The sequence below is a fragment of the Zonotrichia albicollis genome, chromosome 31 (assembly GCF_047830755.1).
Source record: "Zonotrichia albicollis isolate bZonAlb1 chromosome 31, bZonAlb1.hap1, whole genome shotgun sequence".
Taxonomy (NCBI): domain Eukaryota; kingdom Metazoa; phylum Chordata; class Aves; order Passeriformes; family Passerellidae; genus Zonotrichia; species Zonotrichia albicollis.
In genome coordinates, this window is record NC_133849.1 from 4,508,177 (window position 1) to 4,530,362 (window position 22,186).

Genomic DNA, 22,186 nt, shown 5'->3' on the forward strand with positions numbered 1-22,186 from the left:
TCTCTCAATCCCACCTGAAGCTCTTCTGACGTTCCAAGCACTCCTAGGGCACTTCCCCAGTGTGGATCTTGTGGCGCTGGCTGAGGTCGGAGGTCCCACTGAAGCTCTTCCCACATTCCCCACACTCCCAGGGCCTCTCCCCAGTGTGGATGTTCTTCAGCCCATTGTTAGTTGGAATAGCTTCAAACCCAATTTCTGCTTAGTGCAGCTGGATGTGCAGCTGAGGATAAATAAGGCGATAACTGAGATAGAACTTCCCGTCCCTCACGCAGCCATCTGTCCACAGGGCACAAAAGCAGCACCAGCACCTCCTGGGGCTCCCTCTGCTTCCAAAGAGGAAGCCAAAGAGGTGGAAGACAGCAGTGAGCTTCCCACTGCTCTGGGGGCCGATGGTGAACTTCCCTCAGTGCCGGGAGATGACAGTGAACTTCCCGCTGCTCTGGGAGACGAGGGCGAACATCCCGCGGTGTGGGAATGCAACGGCGAGGCTCCCGCGGGGTGGGACAAGGACAGGGGACATCTCCCAGCGTGGGACGAGGACGGTGGATGTGCCCTGGAGTGGGACCAGAATGGCCAAGCTCCCATGGAGTGGGATGAGGATGGAGGACATCTCCCAGTGTGGGATGAGGATGGAGGACATCCTGTGTCTTGGGAAGAGGACAGTGAACATCTCAGCATGGGAAGTGGACAGCGAACATCCCCTGCCTTGGAAAGATGATGGAGAAGCTGCAACATTTTGGGAAGAGGGTGGAGAACCTCCCTCTGCTTGGGAAGAGGACAATGAAGCTCCCTCCGCTGTGGGATCCTGGGCTGAACATTGTGACAGCAGCACAGCCCTGCAGCCAGAGGGGAGAGGGGAGTGGTGCCTGATGCAGCTGAGTACGTCTGCTCTGTCCCTGGGTGCCCAAGCAGGTGCTGTGTGTGTGTCTGGGCATCGGCTGCACCCAGGGTTGCTCTGCAGCTGAATGTCACAGAGCCATTTATTGTCCTTCCCCAGCTGACACCAAGGGGCTCATGGCCCCAGGGAGCGGGGCTGGTTCTGGCTCTGCTGCAAGGCAGGCTCTCACTCTGGGAGGGAGCGTCTTCCACGTTTTTTCTTTCAGGGAACACCGTGAGCGAGGCGGAGCCTGCCCAGAAATACCTGGAAGTGGAGCAGATTGGCCAAGGGTAAGTGCACGGCAGCTGCTTCTGCACAAGCAGGGCTGGGGGTTGTGCTGGTGCAGGATCAAGTGAGGGGTCAGGAGAGCCCAAAGCACCTTCAGGCACTGGGCTAGCATCCTGCTGTCTCTCGGTCCTGATCAGAATTGATAACTGTGGTCAGAAGGCACCGTCAAAGGCCCCTGAGGCTGGCAGTGTCCTGCCTGCAGCAAGGAGCAGGACCTGGAAGATCTTCTGTCCCTGGAACTGGATTGCCTAAAAGAGCAACTCACCATCTGGTGACTGTCAGAAAACAGTTCTCAAGAAGATTTCTTTCAAATATTTTCCTTCAAAAAATATCCACTGGTCAGGATTACCAACCTAATGGTTTAGAAACAGAAACCACAGATGAACTAATAAGTGCTCTACTCTAGCACAGGTAGCAGACCCCATACATTCAGTAACAGACACAGAGCTGATGCACTCTGGGGGAAAATGCATCACCTGCCTGATGGCAGGGCCCTTGTGGATCCTGCAGGTCTTAGGCAGGAAATGGAAAAGAATGAAATGCATTCTTTTCCAGTTCTTTAGACACCCATTTCTCACCTCAGGTTTTGAACTAAAGTAATTCAGTGTGGACATTTGGGATTTGCTCCAGCCCAATTCCTTCCTGTTGGGTCTCAGTTTTCTCTTGCACACCTTGCATGGCAGAGGGCTGGTGGCTGCTGTGCTGGTGTTGGAAGGGTCGATGCACCCAGGTGTTTGTGAACGCTGCAGGCAGCAGAGATCTCCTGTCTGGGCTGGCTTTCACTGCCAGGGCCTAAAGCACTGCTTCTTTCTTCTCTGCTCTTTTCTCTCCAGGGCTTTCGGAGCCGTTTCTAAAGGACTCAACAGGGCCCCTGGAGGAGAGGTCAGTGCCAACACACCCAGCACGGCCGGCAGCTCTGCAGGGCTTTCCCCTCTGCTGGGAGCTGTGGCTGCAGCTCTGGGGGCCTGCAGAGCTTTCCTGCCCAGGCTGCTCCTCTGAAGGCAGAGTCAGCCTGCAGAGCACAGCTGGGACAGATTTGGTCCTTCTCAAGTGCCCAAGGAATGCAAGGAGGGCAGTGGTGTCTGTCAGAGCAGGACACCCTGGCTTGGTCTTCATATCTAAAAGTGTGAATGCATCAGCTGCTGGAGACTGAGGCCCCATTAATCTTCATCCCAGCCTCAGACAGGAACATTATTTAGCTATTTTTCCATCCTGCCTTTCATCTTCAGAGGGAACCTCAAGCCCTAATTAGGGAGAGATCCTGCTTGGGCTCAGTTTGGGGTATTAGTCCTACTTCAGCTGTTCACAGAGGGAGAGGGAGAGAAATGAGAAGATGGATGTCCAGAGCAAAGCTCTCTCCTAAATCCTGCAGTTGTGTTTGGGTCTGGTGTCAGTGACAGCCTGTGACAGGGATCACCTGAGCAATGGGTGTGTGTGTTTGCTTTGTTGTGCAATCCCAAACAGAGCAGTTGGATCTGAAATCATGACCAAATCCCATAGAATTGCTAAAGGATTCCTGGCTGTTTTACTCTGTTTTCACAGAACCAGAATTACCTCCTGCTGGCAAAATGTGTTACAGTAATAGTAATAATAATAATAATAATAATAGTGTTGAGGCCATTAGAGAAGACTGTAGGTGCAGAGAATGTTGTTAGAGCTTTGAGGCTGACAGCTGAGGGACCATTTCTGCAGAGCTTGCAAGGCCCAATGTCTCTGGCCATGTGTCCTGTAAGCAGCCCCCAGCTGGCAGAGCAATGGGCTGTGGCAATGGCCCTTGCTGAGCTCTGGTGTCCCATCCCAAGGCAGCTGGGCACAGCCCGGCTCCGTCGCTCCACAAAGACTCGCTCCGTGTTTGCTGTGGCCTCCTGGTGCAGACTCCTGCAATTAAAGGCTGCAATGTCCCTTCAGGTGGCCATCAAGAAAATGAGTCTCAGAGGGCAGAGCAGGGAACGAGTTGTGAATGAGATCCTGCTCCTGAAGGACAAGAAGAACCCCAACATTGTCAACTCTTTGGACAGGTGAGTGCTTCAGCTCTGATCCCGTGCCCGGGCCCTGCGTTAACCTTTCCTGGCATCCGGAGTCTGTAGCCTGTTTGGAAAATGCCTGACCCAGCCACATCTTCCCAAAATAACAGCCTGGCAGTTCACTCCCTCCATGTGCTTTTGTTGCTTTGCTTTGGTTTTTCCTTCAAACTGATCCTGTTTGCTGTCTCCCAAGAAGTGCTGATGAACCACAGCAGAAATTATTACCCTTGGCTTCTTCTTCCCTGCCCTTTTCCATTGCTACAGATGCCAGGAAGATCAGGTTCTTGTGTCCAGAAATGCCTCATTTGCCCATTTTTCCCTGGCCTTGCCTGTTTCTGAAGGGACTTTCTGAAAGGTTTTCTGACTGCTTTTGTCCCAAGTGCTGCACAGCCTCCTCCCCTGGATAACCCGGGTAGTTGTGTTGCCTTGTTCTGCAGGGAATGGTGGGACTGATGAGTTCAGGAGCTGAACCAGCTGGGGCCAAGGGTTGTGGTTCCACATTGATCTGGGCTGTTGCTAAACTGCATTTTTCACCTGCTTGCCATCTAAGACCTCTCCTTTCTCACAGGTGTCTCCTTCTCCTTTAGACTGTGCAGATTCCAAGGGCTGTGCAGCCTGGCAGGAATGTCTCTCCATCTGATTCTGTCCTCACTGACAAGTGACCTGGAAACAAAACTCCACTCCAGGCTTTTCCATGGGGCAATTGAGCTCTGCACATTCATCTCCATGCCATTGCTTTCCTCTTCCAGCTTCCTTGTTGATGGAGATCTCTGGCTGGTGATGGAACACATGGATGGAGGAACTTTGCGGGACGTTGTCAGACAGACACGCATGGCTGAAGGAGAGATGGCAGCTGTCAGTCGGGAGGTGAGGGATCCTGCTTGTCACTCCATGGCTGGGACACGATGGTCCTTCCAAACAGGGCGTGAGAACAGGAGTGGCTCCATGCTCAGGGCTTTGTTTCTGTGTTGTTTTTATGAGCTGGGGAAGAAAGAGCCTCTGCAGTGAACGGCCTGCCAGCATCACTGCACTTCTGCTCTGTTCTTGTTCTCTCTCCTGCTGTTGTGGTACTCTCTGTCTGGTTTGGATTTGATTTGCTATTCTCAGCTTTGCCTTGAGCCGTTTGCCTGGAGCTTGTGTGCACTGCACTCCTGGCCTGTCACAGCAAAGCTGCTGCTGGCACAATTCTGAACTGTCCTTTCTTGTGTGATATATTCCAGCCATTGGTTTTTGCCCTCATGTTTCTTGTTCTCTCTCAGTGTCTGCAGGGCCTGGATTTCCTCCATTCCAAGCGGGTGATCCACAGGGATCTGAAGAGCTCCAACATCCTCCTGGGCATTGATGGCTCTGTCAGGGAATCAGTAAAAGCCACTGCATGAAAGCTGAGAGTTTCTTGAAGGGTCCAGTTCCATCTTTCCTTGGGTACAGCCCTGAGGACTTTTCCAGCTGACTTCACTGCTCCACTCTCAGACTGAGAGTGGGGAATCTTGGTGCTTGGTTTCCTCATTCCAGCTGCCTTTGACAGGGTTTGTTTCTGTCCTCAGCTGATTTTGGCCTCTGCGCTCAGCTCAGCCCTGAGCAGGACCAGCGCAGCTCCATGGTGGGCACTGCTCACTGGATGGCCCCAGAAGTTGTGACCAGATCTCCTTATGGCCCCAGGGTGGACATCTGGGCCTTTGGCACTGTGACCATCGGGATGGTGGAAGGAGAACCTCCTTACTTCAGGGAAACGGGGGCCATGGTAAGAGGCAAATTCTGCAGTGGCTGCAGAGGCCTGTGAGCACAGGGGGACCCTGCACTGGGAGCAGCAGCTGGAGGTTTCTGCACATGGGAAGGGAATGCCCAGAGGACTCCAGCCCCAACACAGACGAATATTCTTCAGTCTCCAGCAACAATTTTCTTTGGGATTTATGTTGTTGCAGCTCATCTGGCTGTGAGGATTACCTGGAAATATGAAGCAAGTGCATCAGCTCTAATGTTGCCTTGCAAGAAAACCCCAAACCAACCCCAAATCCCAGCTCCAAGCACAACAAGATTTCTGCAGGAGCTTCTAAAAGAGGTTTTGTGAGATGATTTCCCCCCTGATTCTTCTCACTGGGAAACTTGTCTAAAACCTGAAGATGATTGTTTAACGTTCTCATAGTCTAACGTATTTCTTTCCTAGTCCAAGCTACTTTCTCCGTGTCACCAAGCCTGAGCTTTCAGCATCACAAACCTCCGGTTTCTTGCCTGGCAGTTTGTGGGATGGGGCATCAGGAATGCATTTACTTGAGTGTCAGTGGCACTGCAGAGATGCACTTGATGTAAGAATCCTCTGAAGTAACACAGGCAGACCACACTGACTCTGGAAAATGGCCTGTAAAGCTGGTGTCCACATTTGGAGAAGCAAAATGTGTTATTTCTGATGGAGGTTCCTACTGACAGAGTCAGCCAATGGAACTGGCTCTCAAGGCGAGATCATTTGGATGTTGCAGTGGCTGTGGCAGCCCCAGGGTTTGGGTTTTTTGGCTGGCATAGCAAAATGAGCTCTGAGCAGCATCTGTGGCAGGGAGGAAAGTGCCCCTGGAGCTGGGGCTGAGGCCCGGGGTGGATGTGAGCCCGTGTGGGTGTGAAGGGAGCTGGCAGAGCGCTGAGTTTGCTTTCCCTGCAGGCTCGCGCTCTGATCCGGCAGAACGGGAGCCCGCAGCTGCAGCAGCCCCGGCGCCTGTCGGCTCTGCTGCGGGACTGCCTCGAGTGCAGCCTGGAGGCGGACGAGGAGCGGCGCTGGGCTGCCCAGGAGCTGCTGCAGCTGAGGGCCAGGGGCTGCAGGGGAAGCAGCAGCGCCAGGGAGGGCTTTTCTTGTGGGGCCCCCTCCGACAGTCTCCAGTCTGGCTGCGTTCCACACGCAGAGCAAGCAGAATCCTCGCCTGCTGTGGCTTGGCAGGCTCCTTTGGAGCTCATCTGGGCCTGGTGCCCCACAGCGAGCAGGGACATCTTCAAGCAGCTCAGGGGGCCCAGAGCCCTGCCTGACCTGAGCTTGGATGTTTCCAGGGAGGAGGCACCTCCCACATCTCTGGGCACCTTCTGTCAGTGTTTCCCCACTCTGATGGTTAAAAAATTCTTCCTTAGATCCAATCTGAGCCTGCTTCCCTCTCCTGAGTTTCAAAGCATTTCTCTTTGTCCTGTTGCAATAGAGCCTGTGAGGAACTTGACTCTGGAAAGTAACAGTTCATTTCTTTCCTTTTTATCCGTTGGACAGCCCCCATTTTTATCATCAGCCAAGCCTCTCTCCAGCCTGACCCCTCTGATCACTGCAGCGAAGCAACTGAGGGAGCAGCGGAGGAGATGAAGCCCTTGAGGACAGCTTTCAGTTCTAGTAGTTAGGACAACTAGTTAGTTATGGTAGTTAGCACTGTATTTGGTTATGGTAGTTAGGACAGCCTGTTTGTTATGGCAGTTGTTTGAATAAAAACTCTCTTAACCCTCAACTGCCTTGCCGTGTCCCTTCCTTCTCCCACTGTGCCTCAGCTGCCCGGAGCAATGTGAGGGGAGAGCGGGCCCAGCCTGGCCCAGAGCTGAGCCCCAGCAGAGCCCTGGCAGAGCCCAGAGCAGCCTCGGCACCTGCAGAGTCAGCCTGGAAGGAGGCGCTTGGAGCCTTCTCGGCTGCACCCGGCTCTTGGTTACAAACTGGGTGTGCTGGAAAATGCCACCGGCTCTGCACGAGGGCAGAAGGGGCCCGGGGAAGGCCCAAGTGCTCCATGCAAGGGAAAAACCTGCCCTGGGTTTGTTTTAAATAACTGGGTAGTGTTGGCTTTTGCTATTATGTATTGACTTCTGCAAAATATTCTTAATCACACCGATTTTGAGAGAGTACAGTTTGTGATCACTTTTAACTGCTTTTGCTATAGTATAATTTGTCAGCTTTTTGTGGCCAATGCCCTGGCCCCTGTGTAGCTCATATCCTCAGAACATCATTTATGGATAATATTTTAGTTTGTCGAGAGTGTGAAAAACATACATTATAGTTTTGGCTTTTGCAAAATATTAAAGTGGATGCCATGTGTTTTGCATTATAATGTTAACTTTTGCAGAAGTAGATGTAGTTGTGAGATAATAACTAATGCTTTTGTTTTTGTAAATAACTGACAATAATAACTTAGATATGGTTGTGAAATAGCTGATGTTCATTTAAAGTACTTGTGGAAATAGCTAAAACCCTCTGCATGGTCAGATAACATTTAAGGAAGGGATGTGATGAGGACCCCTGCCCCTGACCCTTCCACTGTCAATAACTGTCACCTGCTGAAATCACAGAACAGGGGCCCTTGTGAGGGAGTGACACACAACCCTCAAAACAGCAATCCACGATTCCTGCACGTGCTCTAAAACGGTGAGTTGGGGGTCAAACCAACCTAAAGAATTCCTGGAACATGTAAACGAGTTCAGAGAAATGTTTGAATACGGATAATCATTATGAAGATGTATTTGAACAATGCATTGGAAAAACTAGACAAGAAGAGTTGCTGTGGTTAACCGGTGTGCCTCTGGCCATCGCCAAGCACCCAGCGCTGTTACTGGTCTGTCCCTTATTATTCCTTATTAAACTTTCAAAAATTCTAAAGAGTGAGGCTCCTTTCTCACAAAACCCAAGGTGCTCACCCCTTGTTCTTCCCCCAAAGCCAGTATTTGTAAATCCTAAACTTTGTCTGGATGGAGGAGAAGGAGGCTGCGAGGAAAAGGAAGATGCATTGGTGTGGAGGCCCATGGCAGTCTCAATCTCCCACCCGTGGAGGACTGGTCCCCAAGAAGAAGAATAGATTTCAAGGTTATGGTGAGAAGCTTGCTTCTCCCACAGATCTTTGCAGGCACATGCTGATTTATGGAAAATTATGTTACCCCAATTGCCCGTTGGCCTAATTACCCAAGTTCACCCCCTATTAGCCATCTCTGGTTAGTCCCTAGACTGTTCTCCCTCTCTGTCCCTCCATTGGCCCTAATTTACTGCATTCCTCTGCCCCTGTTTCCCTATTAGCTGACCCGACCCTTAACCCCTCCTTTGCACCATTTTCCCCCATATCCATTGGACCCTGACCCTCAGCTCCACCCTCACTACCCCATATAAAAACCCCCTGTGCCCTCAGCTTGCACCCTGTCTTTGCCCCTGGGCCCTGCTCAGCTGTGTCCCCTGTTCCTGTACCAATAAACCCAGATTGCTGCAGATCATACCCAGACCCATCCTGCCGACTTTGTCAGCTTTATAAAGCAGCCGTGAGCTTCGGGCTCCGGAGTGCCGGACGCTCCAAGGGCCTCGGCAGCGCCAGGACGTTCCAGGCTGGGACAGCCAGGCAGGGCAGGAGGAATCACTGCCCCTTTCCCCTCTCTGCTGCTCCATCTCCCAGCCCAGCATCGCTGCAGGACAGCCTCACTGCCAACGCCATCCTGCCAGGGATGAACTGGGGGGATCTCCTTCCCCTTCCCTCTGCCATGAAGGCAAATCCCATCTTCTCCTTGTCCGCCCTCCTTCTTCTCCTCATTCTGTCCTACATCCATCCATGTTCCTTTCCCATCTCCTTCCTCCCTTGTTCCTTCTTCTTCCTTCCTCTCCTCCTGCCTTTTCCTTTTCCCTTCTCCCTGTCTCTTCCTCTCCTTGTCCTTCCTCCCCCAGGCACTGAGCTGCGGACAGAGACCAGGGAGAACAAATCCCTGCCACAGAACCTCGTGGAAGAGGCCATTTGGAACGGCTCCATGGCTCAGGAATCCAATGGGGAGCAGAAGCCCGAGAGATCCCACACAAGGAGGGGCTGCAAACCCAGCCCGGGGAGCTGTGAGGAGGTAAAACCCTCCCTGTGCTGGGAAGGGTGTGGGGAATGTGAGAAGAACATCAGGCAGAGCTCAGCCTGTTCCTCGTGCCTGCAAAAACGGCGGTGCCGGATGCAGAGATCCATGGGGATGCAGAGATCCTCCTGCCGATCCATGGGGATGCAGAGATCCCCCTGCAGATCCATGGGGATGCAGAGATCCCCCGACAGCCCCCGGAGCAGCCACGCTAAGCACGGCGATGCCTGAGAGGAGGCTGTGACCCCGCGGCCAGAGGGCCCCGCTGGAGCAGCCTGTCCTGGCAGGACTGACCCCGGGGCACAGTGACCCACGCTGCAGCACTTGGAGGGGGCTGTGCCCCGTGGGATGGACTCAGCTTGGAGAAGTTCCTGGAGAAGTCTCCAGTGGGAGAGAGCCCAGGGTGCAGCAGGGGAACGACTCCTGTCCCTGAGCAGAGGGAGAAGCCTCGGGGCATGAACTGAGCCCGGCCCCATTCCCTGTCTGCGGCACTGCCGGGGTAGGAGGTGCAGCCGGGAGGAGGGAGGCCTGGAGGAAAGCTGGATGTAAGGGTCTTCACTTACTTCCCATTATCCTGCTCTGAGTTTTGGGAGTTTTTGCCAGAAATCTCTCCCCTCCCCCACTCATCCACAGGGCTTTGGGGCGGTTTTCTCTTTTTGGGGGAAATCAAAGCGATGCACTGATGCTCCTAATTATGGGTAGGAGAGGTGAGACTCCAGGGCTTCCCGCTGAGCCGGAGCCACCGGACCCGCAGTGCCAGAAAAGCCGTGGCGGGAGCTGCAGAAAAGTTTCTGTGCGTTTTCAGCTCAATTCCCCCTCGGGCCCGGGCCCGTTCCAGGGCTGTCCCTCAGCTCCGGCTCTGCCCTCACGCAGCCCAGGGGGCCCGGAGAGCGCGGGGCGGGGCTGTGCCGTGTGTAGAGCCCCCTCCTGGCTGCGATTGGGCGATGGTGCCGTCAGTCGGGGTTGTGGCGCGCTGATTGGTGGGAGCGGGGCGGAGCAGGGCCCCGGTGGCGGGCTGAGGGCGGCCGTGGCTGGGCAGCGGCGCCATTGTCGTGTGTGCGGTCCCGGGAGCGGCGGCGGCGGCTGGAGCGCGGTGAGGCGGCGGCGGAGCTCGGAGGCGGCCGCAGCGCAGGTGGGAGCCGTGCTGGGTTGTGCGGGTGCTCGAGGCTGGCTGCGGGCCTCGGGGGCGGCAGGGGGCTCGGGCGGGTTCGTTGTGCCGTGTCCGGCCCGTGTTGCCGCTGGCCTGAGGGCGCTGCGGGAGCGGCTGCCCGCGGTATCCTTGCGGCCGCTGCCTCGGCAGGAGCCGCTGCCGGAGCAGCGCTGGCTCGGCCCGGTTGCTGTGGCTGGAACAGAGGGGGCTGCCCCGTGCCCGGGGCTGTGCGGGGAAATTCCCGTGGCCGGAGGTTTCTGTGCCCAGAGGAGACAGAGGAGTCCTGTAAAAGTGACTTTATTGCTGAGCAGAGGGAGAGGCCGTGGGGCATTTGCCGTGCGCTCTCTGCCATTGTTGTAGTTCGCAGCCTCCTTTTTATCCTCATTTTCCCGGCCTCATCTCCCTCTCCCTTTGCCCACTGGCTGAGGTGCTTGGAAGGCTCAGACCTCCCGATCCCCCAACTGCATGTCCTCGTTAATGTGCACCCCCACTTTTGTATAACAGCCGATATTCATGCCTTTGTTAAATCCTTGTTCTTCTGGAAGTTCAGGAATTTAGCGGGACTTTCTGTGAGCAGCAGTCCACGTTAATTAGTAACATTTATTGAAGATGGTGGTTTCGCCCCTTACTTCCTTATCTACGAGTCCCTGGTCCCTCCCTCAGCTGCTGAATGAGCTGCACTCTCAAGGTGTGGAGCATGGTAAAAAGGTGAGAGTTGTTGTAGCACATCAGAGGAGAAACAGCATTCGTTTAACACATGGTCTGCCAGGGAACCACAAAACCGTGTCTCATTCCCATCCTTTCCACCTTTGGAGAAATACATGAGCTGCTTTTTTGTTTCTGGTGTTGTTTTTTTTTTTTTTTTTTTTCACCACTTTTCCTTTGTCATGTATTTGCCAACAGCAGTTTGAGTAATTTAATTTTCCACAAACTCCTCTTTTTTCTGCTAACAGATGATCTCATCCCATCCCATGGTTAAGTGTAGTGTTCCTCATTTCAGTGGATTGGTCAGCAGGAAGGTCAGGAGCTGGAGCTGTCTGGTTGGTTATTTGGATGACAGCTTGTAATCTAATGATGCCATTGAAATGAGAAATGGGTTCTGTGGCTCCTGATATGAATTGGTACGAGTTCCCAGGGCCTGGTCCATGGTGTTGTAGGATTTTTTCTGGTAGCCTTTCAGCTTTTCCCCATTTTTGGCCGCTCTCTCCAGCCAGGGCTGCATCAATTGACTGCTTTTCTCTAATTAAATCATCAAATCCTTGGATTCCCAACTGATTTCCCTGAATTTTTGGTAGCAAAAAACCCCCAGTTCTCTAATATACCCTACATAACACAGACAGTGCCAGCACATGTTGGAGTGGGCAGAGGGATGATTTCCCCCAAATATTTCTAGTGAAGTTTTCCCAACATTCTCTATGTGCTGTTTCCCTTTGCAGCTTCACCCGTTTGTGTTGCAGGGTCAGATATCCTCCCCCTGGGCTCTGCCTTGAGCTGTGCAAATTCCATCAGTGCCAGCAGGCAGAGCTTGGGGTGAGGGGCAGAGGGAATCAGCCCAATTCCTGCCCCGGCCACAGACCCAGGTGCATTGTCCACACTTTGCCCAGCAGTGTTCATTTGCATTTCTAAAGCTCCTGTGGAGGCTGCCTGGAATGAAGCTTCTCTTCCTGCTGCTGGGCAATGCTGATGTTTTGTTGCTGGTCGTTATCTCTGTGGGTATCTTTTGTGCTGTTCCCAGTCTGTTCAGGTGTTAAATTCATCTCCATTTAGCAGTGTAAGACCCTTTAAAAAAAACCTTTAAAATTCCTTTCCCCAAGGCAAAGAAAACCTAGCCTGAGTAGAGAAATAAGGTTTAAAAGAACCAAACTCGGTACATTTTGCAGCAGTGCAATGGCAGGCAGCCCAGAGTGTGGGTGTGAGTGAGCCCCAGAGTGGAATTGTGCCCTGGTGTTCCCCAGCAGCTGTGGCAGTGCAGGCCCAGGCAGCGCTGAAGCTGCAGCAGTGGCAGCAAGGCTTGGCCCCAGTGGCTGGAGATGGCAGAGGAGGGTGGCCAGGATTGCAGAGGATTCCAGGGGAGGATCTGTGGGCCGGCGCAGGGGCTTGGCCCGCTGTGGAGCCCTGGCTGCTGCTGCGTTGCCCTCAGGGCAGGCTCAGGGGCGGCCTCCCATCCTCCTGCTGCAGGCGGGAAGTGCAAATCTCCGGGGCTTCAGAGCCCTCGAGGCCAGGCTGAGGGGTCCCCCCGTGTTGAGCTGTGCTGGCGGCTGTTTCTGGCCTCAGGGACACTTGGCATGGGCCCCTTGGCCACCAGTGGTGCTGCTTTGCACTCTTTAGGCAGGAGCCGATGTCCTGGCTGGGTGTTGGCAGCAGCAAAGTGCCAGGGCAGGCTGTGTGCCAGCCCAGCTTGCTGTGGGAGAATATGCCTTGATATCTGCTCCAGTGGTTGCTGAAGCAGTGAGAATTGCTTTTGCCCCCCTGTTAGGTGCCATGGTGTCAGCAGAAGATATTGAAGCCTTCCTGCTCAGGGCATTTCAGTGCCAGGCTCTCACAAGCACCCTGAGCTGCGCGGGTTGAGCTGAGCATGGGGCGGTGACCTGCGCTGTGTCTGATTCCCCTTCCTTAATAACAGCCTGTCTTGTAGCTCTTTTCCCTTCTGCTGCCCTTGCAGAGCCATCCGCAAACACATTTTCTCCCTCAGGCCAGGGAATGTCCCATCATCAATCTGTCCCAGCCTGGGTCTGGAGCTCTGTCCCTTGAGTGCAGTCCTGGGTTCCTTGCCAGCCCCTCTCCAGGCTGTTCAAACAGGAGGCTGGGTTAAACCCTTGCCCTGTCCTCAGTTCTGAATCCTCCTGGGCCATTGAACAAGTTTCATACTGTAATAACCGAGCCCTGCTCATCCATGTAGAAGCTCTTTTGGTTGTCAAAGCTTTAACTTGATGCCAGACTTGAAGTATAGGAGGTCCTATATAGGGTTAAAGATTTTAGCACAAGAATTCCTTTGGCAAGACCCTGTTTAACATTCACCTGTAATTCAAATTCTTTTTTCCTGTCTGGAAGGCTCCGGCCAGCCACCTCAGGTAATCTCCATTTTAAGACTTGCAAATTCTGTGTTTCCTCCTCCTGTCCATCCATCCAGTTTGTTGACTGGCAGGATAGGAGTGTTGTAGGGAAACATCCCTGGCTCCAAAAGCCCTGCCTTTAACAGGGAGTCAATACCAGGCTGTGAGCCCTTCCTTCCCTCTCTTGGAACACGGTATTGCTTGTTCGGGTTGCTTTAAAGTAATTTGTATGGGCTCCATATCTAATTTTCCCTCTTTCCCTGGGGCTGCCCACACTTCTGGGTTCACTTCAGCATGGGCCTTGTCAGATTCTGGCACAGAGGTGCAATAGCTCTGGCCTCTGTATCACCTTTTATAATAATAATTTGCATTCTGAGTTAAGTGATCAAATCCCTTCCTAGTAAATTATAATCACGTTAAGGAGCAAATAAAACTTCATGCATTTCAAACCCATCTCCCACATCTGGTAACAGTGGTTGAATAAAACGACACATCTTTCCCACTGATCCCATGATTAATCAAAGACATTTTTGCCATTTTCCCCACCTTGGGTCTGAGATTCAGAGTGGATTGAGAGGCCCTTGTGTCCATCAGATAATGTCTCCTCTCAATGCAGACCCACTTGAATGTTCTCAAGGGCTGCAGTGTGGAGGGTCCCTGGTGTGATGGGAGCTGTGCCAGCCCTGCCAATCCATGTCCATCAAGGGGTGGACTTGCTGGTGCTGAGGGTGCTGCTGTCTGTGCTTGCAGTGTCCTTGTGCCCTGCAGCTGGAGCCCTGGTTCCTTGCCAGGGGCTGTTTGGGTGGGCTCTCCCCTGCCGAGGAGGGCAATGCCTGTGCCAGGTGCTTGTGGCCGAGCCCGTGCCCTGGGTGCTGGGGCCCCCTTGGGCCCTGGGGTTGATCCCTCAGGGGCTGTAGGAACTGTGCCCTGGCCTTTGCCTTCAGCTTGGCCTTTTGCTGCTCCCTTCTTGCACTCACCTGCTGTGCCTTTGTGCCCAAGTGCTGCAGGGCCTTCTTGTGCCCCTCCTGCAGCCCCCTCAGTGCCTGTGGGTGCTTGTCTTGCTTTACAAGAGAGGTGTCTGCTCAGGAAGGCAGAAAAAGCCTCTCTTGGAATGGAGAATGCAAACCCCCTCCCTCTTAATTTTTAGACTAGTGAAATGAAGGGGCTCTCAGGGAAAGATATGGGAATAGGAATACCAGTTCTTTACTAGTGTGTATAATAAAGCAAACAAACAGCAACAGCTGCGGCACTGACAGCAAACAGAGCCCGGAGCCAGTCCCGGCCTTTGGGCTGCGGCGCTTTCCCCTTGGGTGCAGTTCCGGGCACGGCCGGCAGGGGCGCTGGTGGCTCCCGCGGGGCGGGGCAGCGCATCCCTCCCATGGGAACCTCGCTGATCGGAAATAGAGCAATCCCTTCATCTAACTCTTTCACTTTTTTACCTTCTATGGCCTTTCTCCCGTGTTTTGGGAAAGAATTTGGAGAGGCCTGCCTTTTAACTGAGCTCCTAGTGTTTCAATAAGGTGCTTCGTCTAGAGAGAGAGTTTTTCCCTGAACAGCCCTAGCTGTGGTTACCAAGGGGACGTAACTCAGAGCAGGACGGGGTGAGGGGAGGATATCCCGCCGAGGCTCGGTGGGAGTGTGGGCAGGGTCTGCTGCCGGAATCGGCAGAGGTGGATCTTCCCGTGGAGGCCGAGGCGGAGCGTGGGCAGCCCCCACATGGCTGATGGCGGCTGATCCGGCAGCTCCCGGCAGAGCAAAGGCAGGTGGGAGAGCCCGGCAGCAGCGGCGGTGCCCAGCGCAGGTGGCACGGGCAGGGCAGGCGGGGATGGGATGGCTGGGACCCCCCTGGGTGCGGTGGGCGCGGTGAGCTCGGAGCAGGCGGCAGGACAGAGCAACCCCCATCTTGGCCAGCATGGGCGGCAGAGCGGCCGCGGGCCAGGCAGTGGGAGCAGGGCACACAAATTGAGCGACAGCGCCGGGGCAGGTGGAGCTGCCCTGGGCAGTGAGGCCGCACCTGGGATGGAAAGCGGGGCAGGCGGAGCTGAGGCGGGCAGCGAGCCGGGACCCGGGACAGGCGCCTGGGCCGCGAACGGAGGGGGCAAGAGCTGCAGAGGATCCCACTCTCTTTCTGAGTTTTCCTCTTGTTCCCTTGCCTTTCATTTCCCCTTTTTCTTTTCTTGTTTTGTCTCGGTTGTTTCTGATACTTTTAAGACTTTTATTCTCCTAAAATCTCCTGTCTAACATGTGGCATATTCTCTTTCTTCTAGATTAAATGGGGTTTTTTTACAAATAAACCCACAACCTAAAAAATCTAAACTTCTGTTTGGATACTTTGAAATGGCCAACCAGCTAACTCAGGGCCTCCTAATGTTGTTTTCCTCATCACCTTTTTATTTATCCTTTGGCAAATTACGGATACATCCTAAATCCAAAACTCCCAGTGCTCCCATAGTTCCTTAAAAAATGGTCACACAAAGCTTGAGTACCCCAGTGCATTTTCTGATGCATTTCTTCTGATATTTTCCTAGTAAGCACATTTTATTAGGTAATTGTCTTCCATCAAGAAGTTTCCATTTCCCTGATTTATCTTGTTCACTTCCTGTCTTGTTTAATTCTTTTTTCTCTGCTAACCTAAACTTTGGAATTTCCAGTTTTTCCTGGTTTGAAGTTAATATTAACATAACTCTTTCAGCTCCATTTTCTGCTGCATCCTTAGCTTCGTGATCTGCCAAATTATTTGCTCTTCTTTCTGGGGTCTTCCCCTTTTGGAGGTCCCTAATATGTACTATAGCTATCTCTTTTAGTTGATTGTAATGCCTCTAAAATAAGTTCCTCATGTACTAATCCTTTTCTTCTTGAATTAAGTAATCTTTTTCCTTTCCAAATTTTTTGCACGTATGTACTACTCTAAAGACATACCTTGAATCAGTATATGTAGTTACTTTATTTTGTGTTAAATATTGTAGTGCTCTTTTTAAAGTATATAATTCACAAGTTTGAGCTTACTAGTTTAAGGTTAATTTCCCTTTTTCCATAGTATGCACGTTTTTCCCATCGAGTACTACATACCCTGTATTTTCTCCATTTGCAAGGAGTTGTATCTCTGTTAGGTAACATAACTCCCAAAGGACTGGTTTTTCTCCTTTTCTTTCCCTGTATCCAACTTACTGGTTTTCTGTCTCATTTTTCAAGATCTTATCTATTCATCTTTTGCCTCTGTTTTTCACTTTCACTAACAACCTGAATACCACTTTTCTTTCAACTACACACACAAAAGTAAAAAACTTTTTTCTCCCACTTTCAGTACAATAGACTTCCCTCCAAGGAGATATGGTAAGGCCTAAAATGCACAATCCGCATTACCTATACTTTCATTCATCTACATTCACTCACTTTTATTTCCCATTCTCTTCCACACATTCTTTCCCACCCTCAGGACACAGAGTGGATCCCTGTTGACAGAGAATCGCGGGTCCCTGTGGCCCCCCCTGGCCTTGGGGTGGCCTCTGGGTCTCAGTATCTCCGGGCCTCCTGGGAGGGCCCTGACTCTGCTGCCTCCGGTGCCGTTCCCCTGTGGGGCTGATTTGTGTGTCACTCACACTCTTTAGCCACGGCCCCCTCACAGGCCCTGGGGACAATGGCCCGTTTGCAGGTCACCTGTACCTTATGCCACAGCCCCCACACACCCAGGAGAACAATGGCTTATTTGTGGGTCACACACTCCTCTTTCCACAGCCCCCCTTCCCACCCGCCCGGGAAGGGCTGATTTTGTGTGTGACTCACTCTCACACACAACAAGACAACAATAAGGTACCTTTTGTTATAAATTATCAAATCGAGAGCCAAACTTATAAGAAAATTTAGCAAAGATTTATTAGTTTGTCTCAGAGACTGAAGTTTGGTCATCTACACTACCACAGCCAATGATCAGCGTCGAGCCCGGGTTCGGTGCTGGGTGAACACGGATCTGACCTGCGAATGTCAGAGTCTCCCCTGGTTCACAAATGCTGCCTGACACAGCGAGTTCTTTTACAGTTTATTCTGCTCCAGGCAGAGATGACCGAATGTTCTTTGTGTCTCTTCCCATGCATAACCTTGGCTTTACCTGTGCAGAGGTGGACAAAGACTCAGTCCAGGTGTCTGATGTTGTCAGTAGACTCCAGGGAAGTCAGCATTCACATGCATCAGGGTAGGGCTGTGGATCATTGTGGTAGCTGTAATCGACGAGGCGTTAATCACTCTTGGCTGGACCTGGTGACCAGGGGAAGCCAGCGATTATCGCCCTGGAAGCTTCTGTTCTTTCATTAAAAACCCCGATGTTTATCTCAACCAAGTCCAGGAACTGGATGTATATGAATATAACACTGCTCCTGGCCAGGATGGTCAAAAGACATAATGTGGATTTTACAAATTTATACATTAATAGCATGAATTATCTCTACCATATACTACACTTTCACATCACCTATTACAAGTTTATGTGTTTCTTGCCAGTCCTGGTGCTTTTGGATATCCCTCAACCCAGCTGTGCTGCCCAATCCCAGATGATCTTGAGCATATCCTCAGTCCGGCAGAATTTTGCTCAACCTTGGATGCTCTTGGAATGTTAATTCTCAACCCAGCAGGTTTTAATTCTGGATGCTCTTGGGCACTCTGATCCCTCAATCCAGCAGAATTTTTGGAGCCCCTTTTGTCCCGTTTCCTAGTGGATTTGGCTCGGAAACTCCTCTGCTCCCTTGCTCCGAGGGGTCCAGCCCCTCTCTGAGACCCAGTCCCAGTTGCCCCGGGGGATTCTCTCACTCCTCTTCTCACTCGCTGTGTCTCTTTACTGGCTGCTTCCCTCGAGGAAAGTTGGAAACGCAGTGTGGGAGACTCCAGCACTCACTTGGCAGGTCTGGGACAACCAGCCCTCGTCTCATTCACAGCCCAAAGCAGAGAATGAGGGGAGAAGGGAGCCCGGGAGCCCAAAGAGCCCCGGCATCCCGAAATGGGGAGAGCGAAGCGGGGGGAGCTTTTGGCATTGCTGGGACTGCCAGCAGCCTGGGCAGGGCGGGCACTGAGGAGAAGGGGGCCCCCAATCCAAGCGTGACCCCAACAGCTGGGACAGGGGAGAACCTCCGAACACCAGAGGGGAGGAACCAGGGATGGGGAACTCCTGGGAGGCTTTTTCAGGGCTGAATCTTGGTGTTTGTGAGGTTTTTCTGGAGCCCAGGTGGCCAGTGATTCCAGAGATGGACTTGGGCAGAGCAACCTTCAAACTCCATGTGTGTTGGGGAAGATGAAACAGGAAAGCCTTATAAATATGATTGTCTGTCAAAAGATTTTGTGAACATAAAAAGTGTAAGGAAGATTGAAATGAAAGCAAGCTCTGAGATAGCTCAATTAGTGAATAACTGGAAAACAATGGTGTGGCCCAACTGAAGGTAATCCCCTTTTGATGAAACAATTCCCTCTGCTTGCAGACAGATCCAAGGGTCAGAGCAGACCTTACTAGCTCAATAGAAGGGGTCTAAAGAGGAGTTTTTAGGGTTTAAAATGTAACACAGTATGTTGATGTAATGACTCTTACAGGCTGTATGTAAATGCTCCAGGATTTGTATCTTGTACTGGATTGGTTAGTGAGAAATAGAATATTCAACACAGAAGAAGATTTATTGTATTGTAACGGGACCCTTACTCTCTTACGCTCTTCCCCTCTTACTCTCTTACCCTCTCACCCTCCCTACCCCTCTCTTCTCTTGGGCCTGCTCCGAGCTGTGCCTGGCAGCTCCAAGCAGGGCCCTGCACCCAGGCCCTTTGCAATAAACCGCAAGTTCCACGCCCTGGCTGCAGAGCTCTCTCGTCTCCGTCCGTCCTGACTGTCCTACCCCTCTGACACTCCTACAAACGCTCTCATCCCTTGTTTTCCCCAAACCAGGTTTGCCCATTGCCAAGGCCTGGGAGGCTGCAAGGACGAGGAAGATGCCCCGGGACACTGAGGCAGGTGAGGAGGAAGTCAGTGACCCTTTCCCCTCTGTGCTGCTCCATCTCCCAGCCCAGCACGGCCCCGGCTGCAGCTCAGCCCTGGGGGATCTCCTTGCCCTTGCCTGTGGCACGGAGGCAAATCCCATCCTGTCCTTGTCCTTCCTCCCCCAGAGCAGGAGCTGAGCATGGAGAGCAGGGAGGACAAATGCCCGCGGCAGAACCTGGTGGAAGAGGCCGTTTTGAGCGGCTCCACGGCGCAGGAAGCCAACGGGGAGGAAAAGCCCCAGAGATGCCGCACGAGGAGGGGCTGCAAACGCAGCCGGCGGGGATCTGAGGGGGAAAGAGCCAGCCTGGGCCGGGAAGGCGGCCGGAGACGGAGTCAGAGCTCGGAGCTGGTGCTCCATGAGCAGCTCCATGATGGGGAGAAGCCCCACACGTGTGGGGAGTGTGGGAAGAGGTTCAGGTGGAACTGCCACCTGATTGTGCACCAGAGGACCCACACTGGGGAACGGCCCTACGAGTGTGGGGAGTGTGGGAAGAGCTTCAGAGAGAGCTCCAGCCTGATCAAGCACCAGAGGATCCACACTGGGGAGAAGCCCTACGAATGTGGGGAGTGTGGGATGTGCTTCAGCCAGAACTCCAGCCTGAACCAGCACCAGAGGACCCACACTGAGAAGAGGCCCTATGAGTGTTCCAAGTGTGGGAAGGGGTTTAAGACCAGCTCCCATCTCCTCCAGCACTATTGGATTCACAGAGAGGAGAGGCCCTTCCAATGCCCCGACTGTGGGAAGGGATTCAAGCAGAACTCCAACCTCATCACCCACCGGCGCATCCACACTGGGGAGAGGCCCTACGAGTGTGATAAATGCAGGAAGAGGTTTCCGACCAGCTCCAGTCTCCTCAAGCACTATCGGATTCACACAGAGGAGAGGCCCTTCCGCTGCCCCGACTGTGGGAAGGGATTCAAGGACATCTCCAGCCTCATCAGGCACCGGCGCATCCACACTGGGGAGAGGCCCTACGAGTGTCCCCAGTGTGGGAAGAGCTTCTCACAGAGCTCTAGCTTGACCCGACACCAACGGAAGCCCCACTAAGGGAAGCCCTGCGAGTGCCCCGAGTGCGGGCAGAGCTTTGTGCACTGCTCCAGCTCCATCCCCCACTGGAGGAGGCACTTTGGGCACAGGTCAGGTGAGCCACATTCCTTGTGATTCATGTTGAGAACACACTTGGCTGCTTCTACTTTTAATTTCACCTTAATTTTTTTCTATTCTCCATCTCTTTGCTCTGCAAAAGCCAAGAGGAATGGATCTGTCCCCTCCAATCCACTCAAATCCCAGTGAAAACAGCTCAATCTTGCCCCAAAAAGAGCTCAAACTCACCTCAAAAAACTCAGCCCATGCCAAACTCACTCGATTCCGCAGCCATCAGGCTGAGATGAAGTTGGGAAATGATTTAGAGTCGTGGGATCTCAATTAGAGTGGTGGGATGGAGATTGTGTGGGGCTGGGTGTGTGGGATGTATTTGACAACAAATAAAACTCTGAGACTTACTGATTTCTCTCCCGTTCATGTTCAGTCTGTTGCAGTTCTGTTTGCAGAGTGCCGCCTTCTCAGCCCATTGTCTTTGTGTCCCCTTTTTCTCTCCTGCCTCTCTTTGCCTGCTCTGTTTCTCTCTCAGTGTCTCGCTGGACCCATGGACCACCAGAGACCCTCCCCTGATTTAATTGACCCAGGCACCACCAGAGACCCTCCCTATATTTAATTGCCTCAGGGACCACCCAATACCCTCCCCTAATTTATTGCCCCAGTGACCACCAAAGACCCTCCCCCAATTTAATTGACCCCTCCCCTGATTTAATTGACCCCTGCCACCAAAGACCCTCCCCTAGTTTAGTTGACCTTTCCCTATTCTAATTCCCCTTACCCTGATTTAATTGACCCTGCCCTGATTTAATTGACCCCTGCCCTGATTTAGATGACCTCTCTGTCCCCACAGACCCTCCCCTGATTATTTATTATTTTATTTGCCAATTATTATTTTAATTCCCAGTCCCAGGAGCTGGAGTCCTGAAGGCTGGCAGAGAAATGTCTCTGTAGGATTTTGCTTTATTTCCCTTCAAGGGCAGGAACATCTTTTCCTGGATGGGAGCTGGAATTGCAGACTTTTCGAATGTGTGCAGGGCACTATGGACTGGGATCAAACAGGGACTGGGATCAAACAGGGACTGGGATCAAATATGGACTAGGATCAAACAGGGACTGGGATCAAATATGGACTGGGATCAATTATTGATTGGAATCCTAGAGTGTAGGATCAACTGGACTGATCTCATATAGACTGAGATCAAATAGGGGCTGGGATCAAATATGAATTGGGATAAAAAATGGACTGGGATCAAATATGGACTAAAATCAGCTATGGACTGTGATAAACTGGACTGGGATCAAATCACGACTGGGATCAACTTTGGACTGGGATCAAATATGGCCTGGATCAAATATGACAGATTTTATGGACTGGGATCAAATGTGGACCAGGATAAGCTATGGACAGGGATCAAATATGGACTGGGATCAAATATGGATTGGGATCAAATGGACTGGGTTCCTACAGACTGGGATAAACTGGACTGAGATTATATAGATGTCGTGGTTTGAGAGGAAGTTAGTTTTCTGGGATATGAAGTGGTCAGGCCAATAGGTGCTCACATTTGAATATTGGCACCTGGTTTGGCCGCTGGGGACATTGGATACGCCTCTGAGAACACGGGTTAAAAAGCAGAGCACTCCCGGGGGAAGCTCTCTTGGGTTCCAGTGAGGGAAGCAGGTCGGGCCTCCCCTGCCCAGCTCCTGGCTGGTTTGGGGCTGGGTGAGGTAGGCCTGGCCCGAGGATGGAAGGGTGGAAGAGCCCCGAGAGGCATCGGCAGCCACACCTTCCCCCCAGGAGAGAGAGAGAGACAGAGCGCCTGTGCCACCATGAAATTTGATATCCTGTGCTGGCAGCACAGCCCGGCTGG

General features: G+C 52.5%; 2 protein-coding genes and 1 pseudogene across 2 annotated transcripts in view; 2 read left to right on the forward strand and 1 right to left on the reverse strand.

Moving 5' to 3' along the window:
* LOC141725878 (uncharacterized) overlaps positions 1 to 22,186 on the forward strand; it is a 135,199-nt gene that overhangs the window by 82,822 nt on the left and 30,191 nt on the right. The window lies entirely within an intron of this gene.
* Positions 1 to 22,186, reverse strand: part of LOC141725900 (uncharacterized) — a 215,890-nt pseudogene that overhangs the window by 61,453 nt on the left and 132,251 nt on the right.
* Positions 19,331 to 21,163, forward strand: LOC141725873 (uncharacterized). The gene has a single exon (XM_074530034.1). It carries the CDS (start codon positions 19,356 to 19,358, stop codon positions 20,262 to 20,264), a length of 909 nt encoding a protein of 302 aa, XP_074386135.1. The 5' UTR covers positions 19,331 to 19,355; the 3' UTR covers positions 20,265 to 21,163.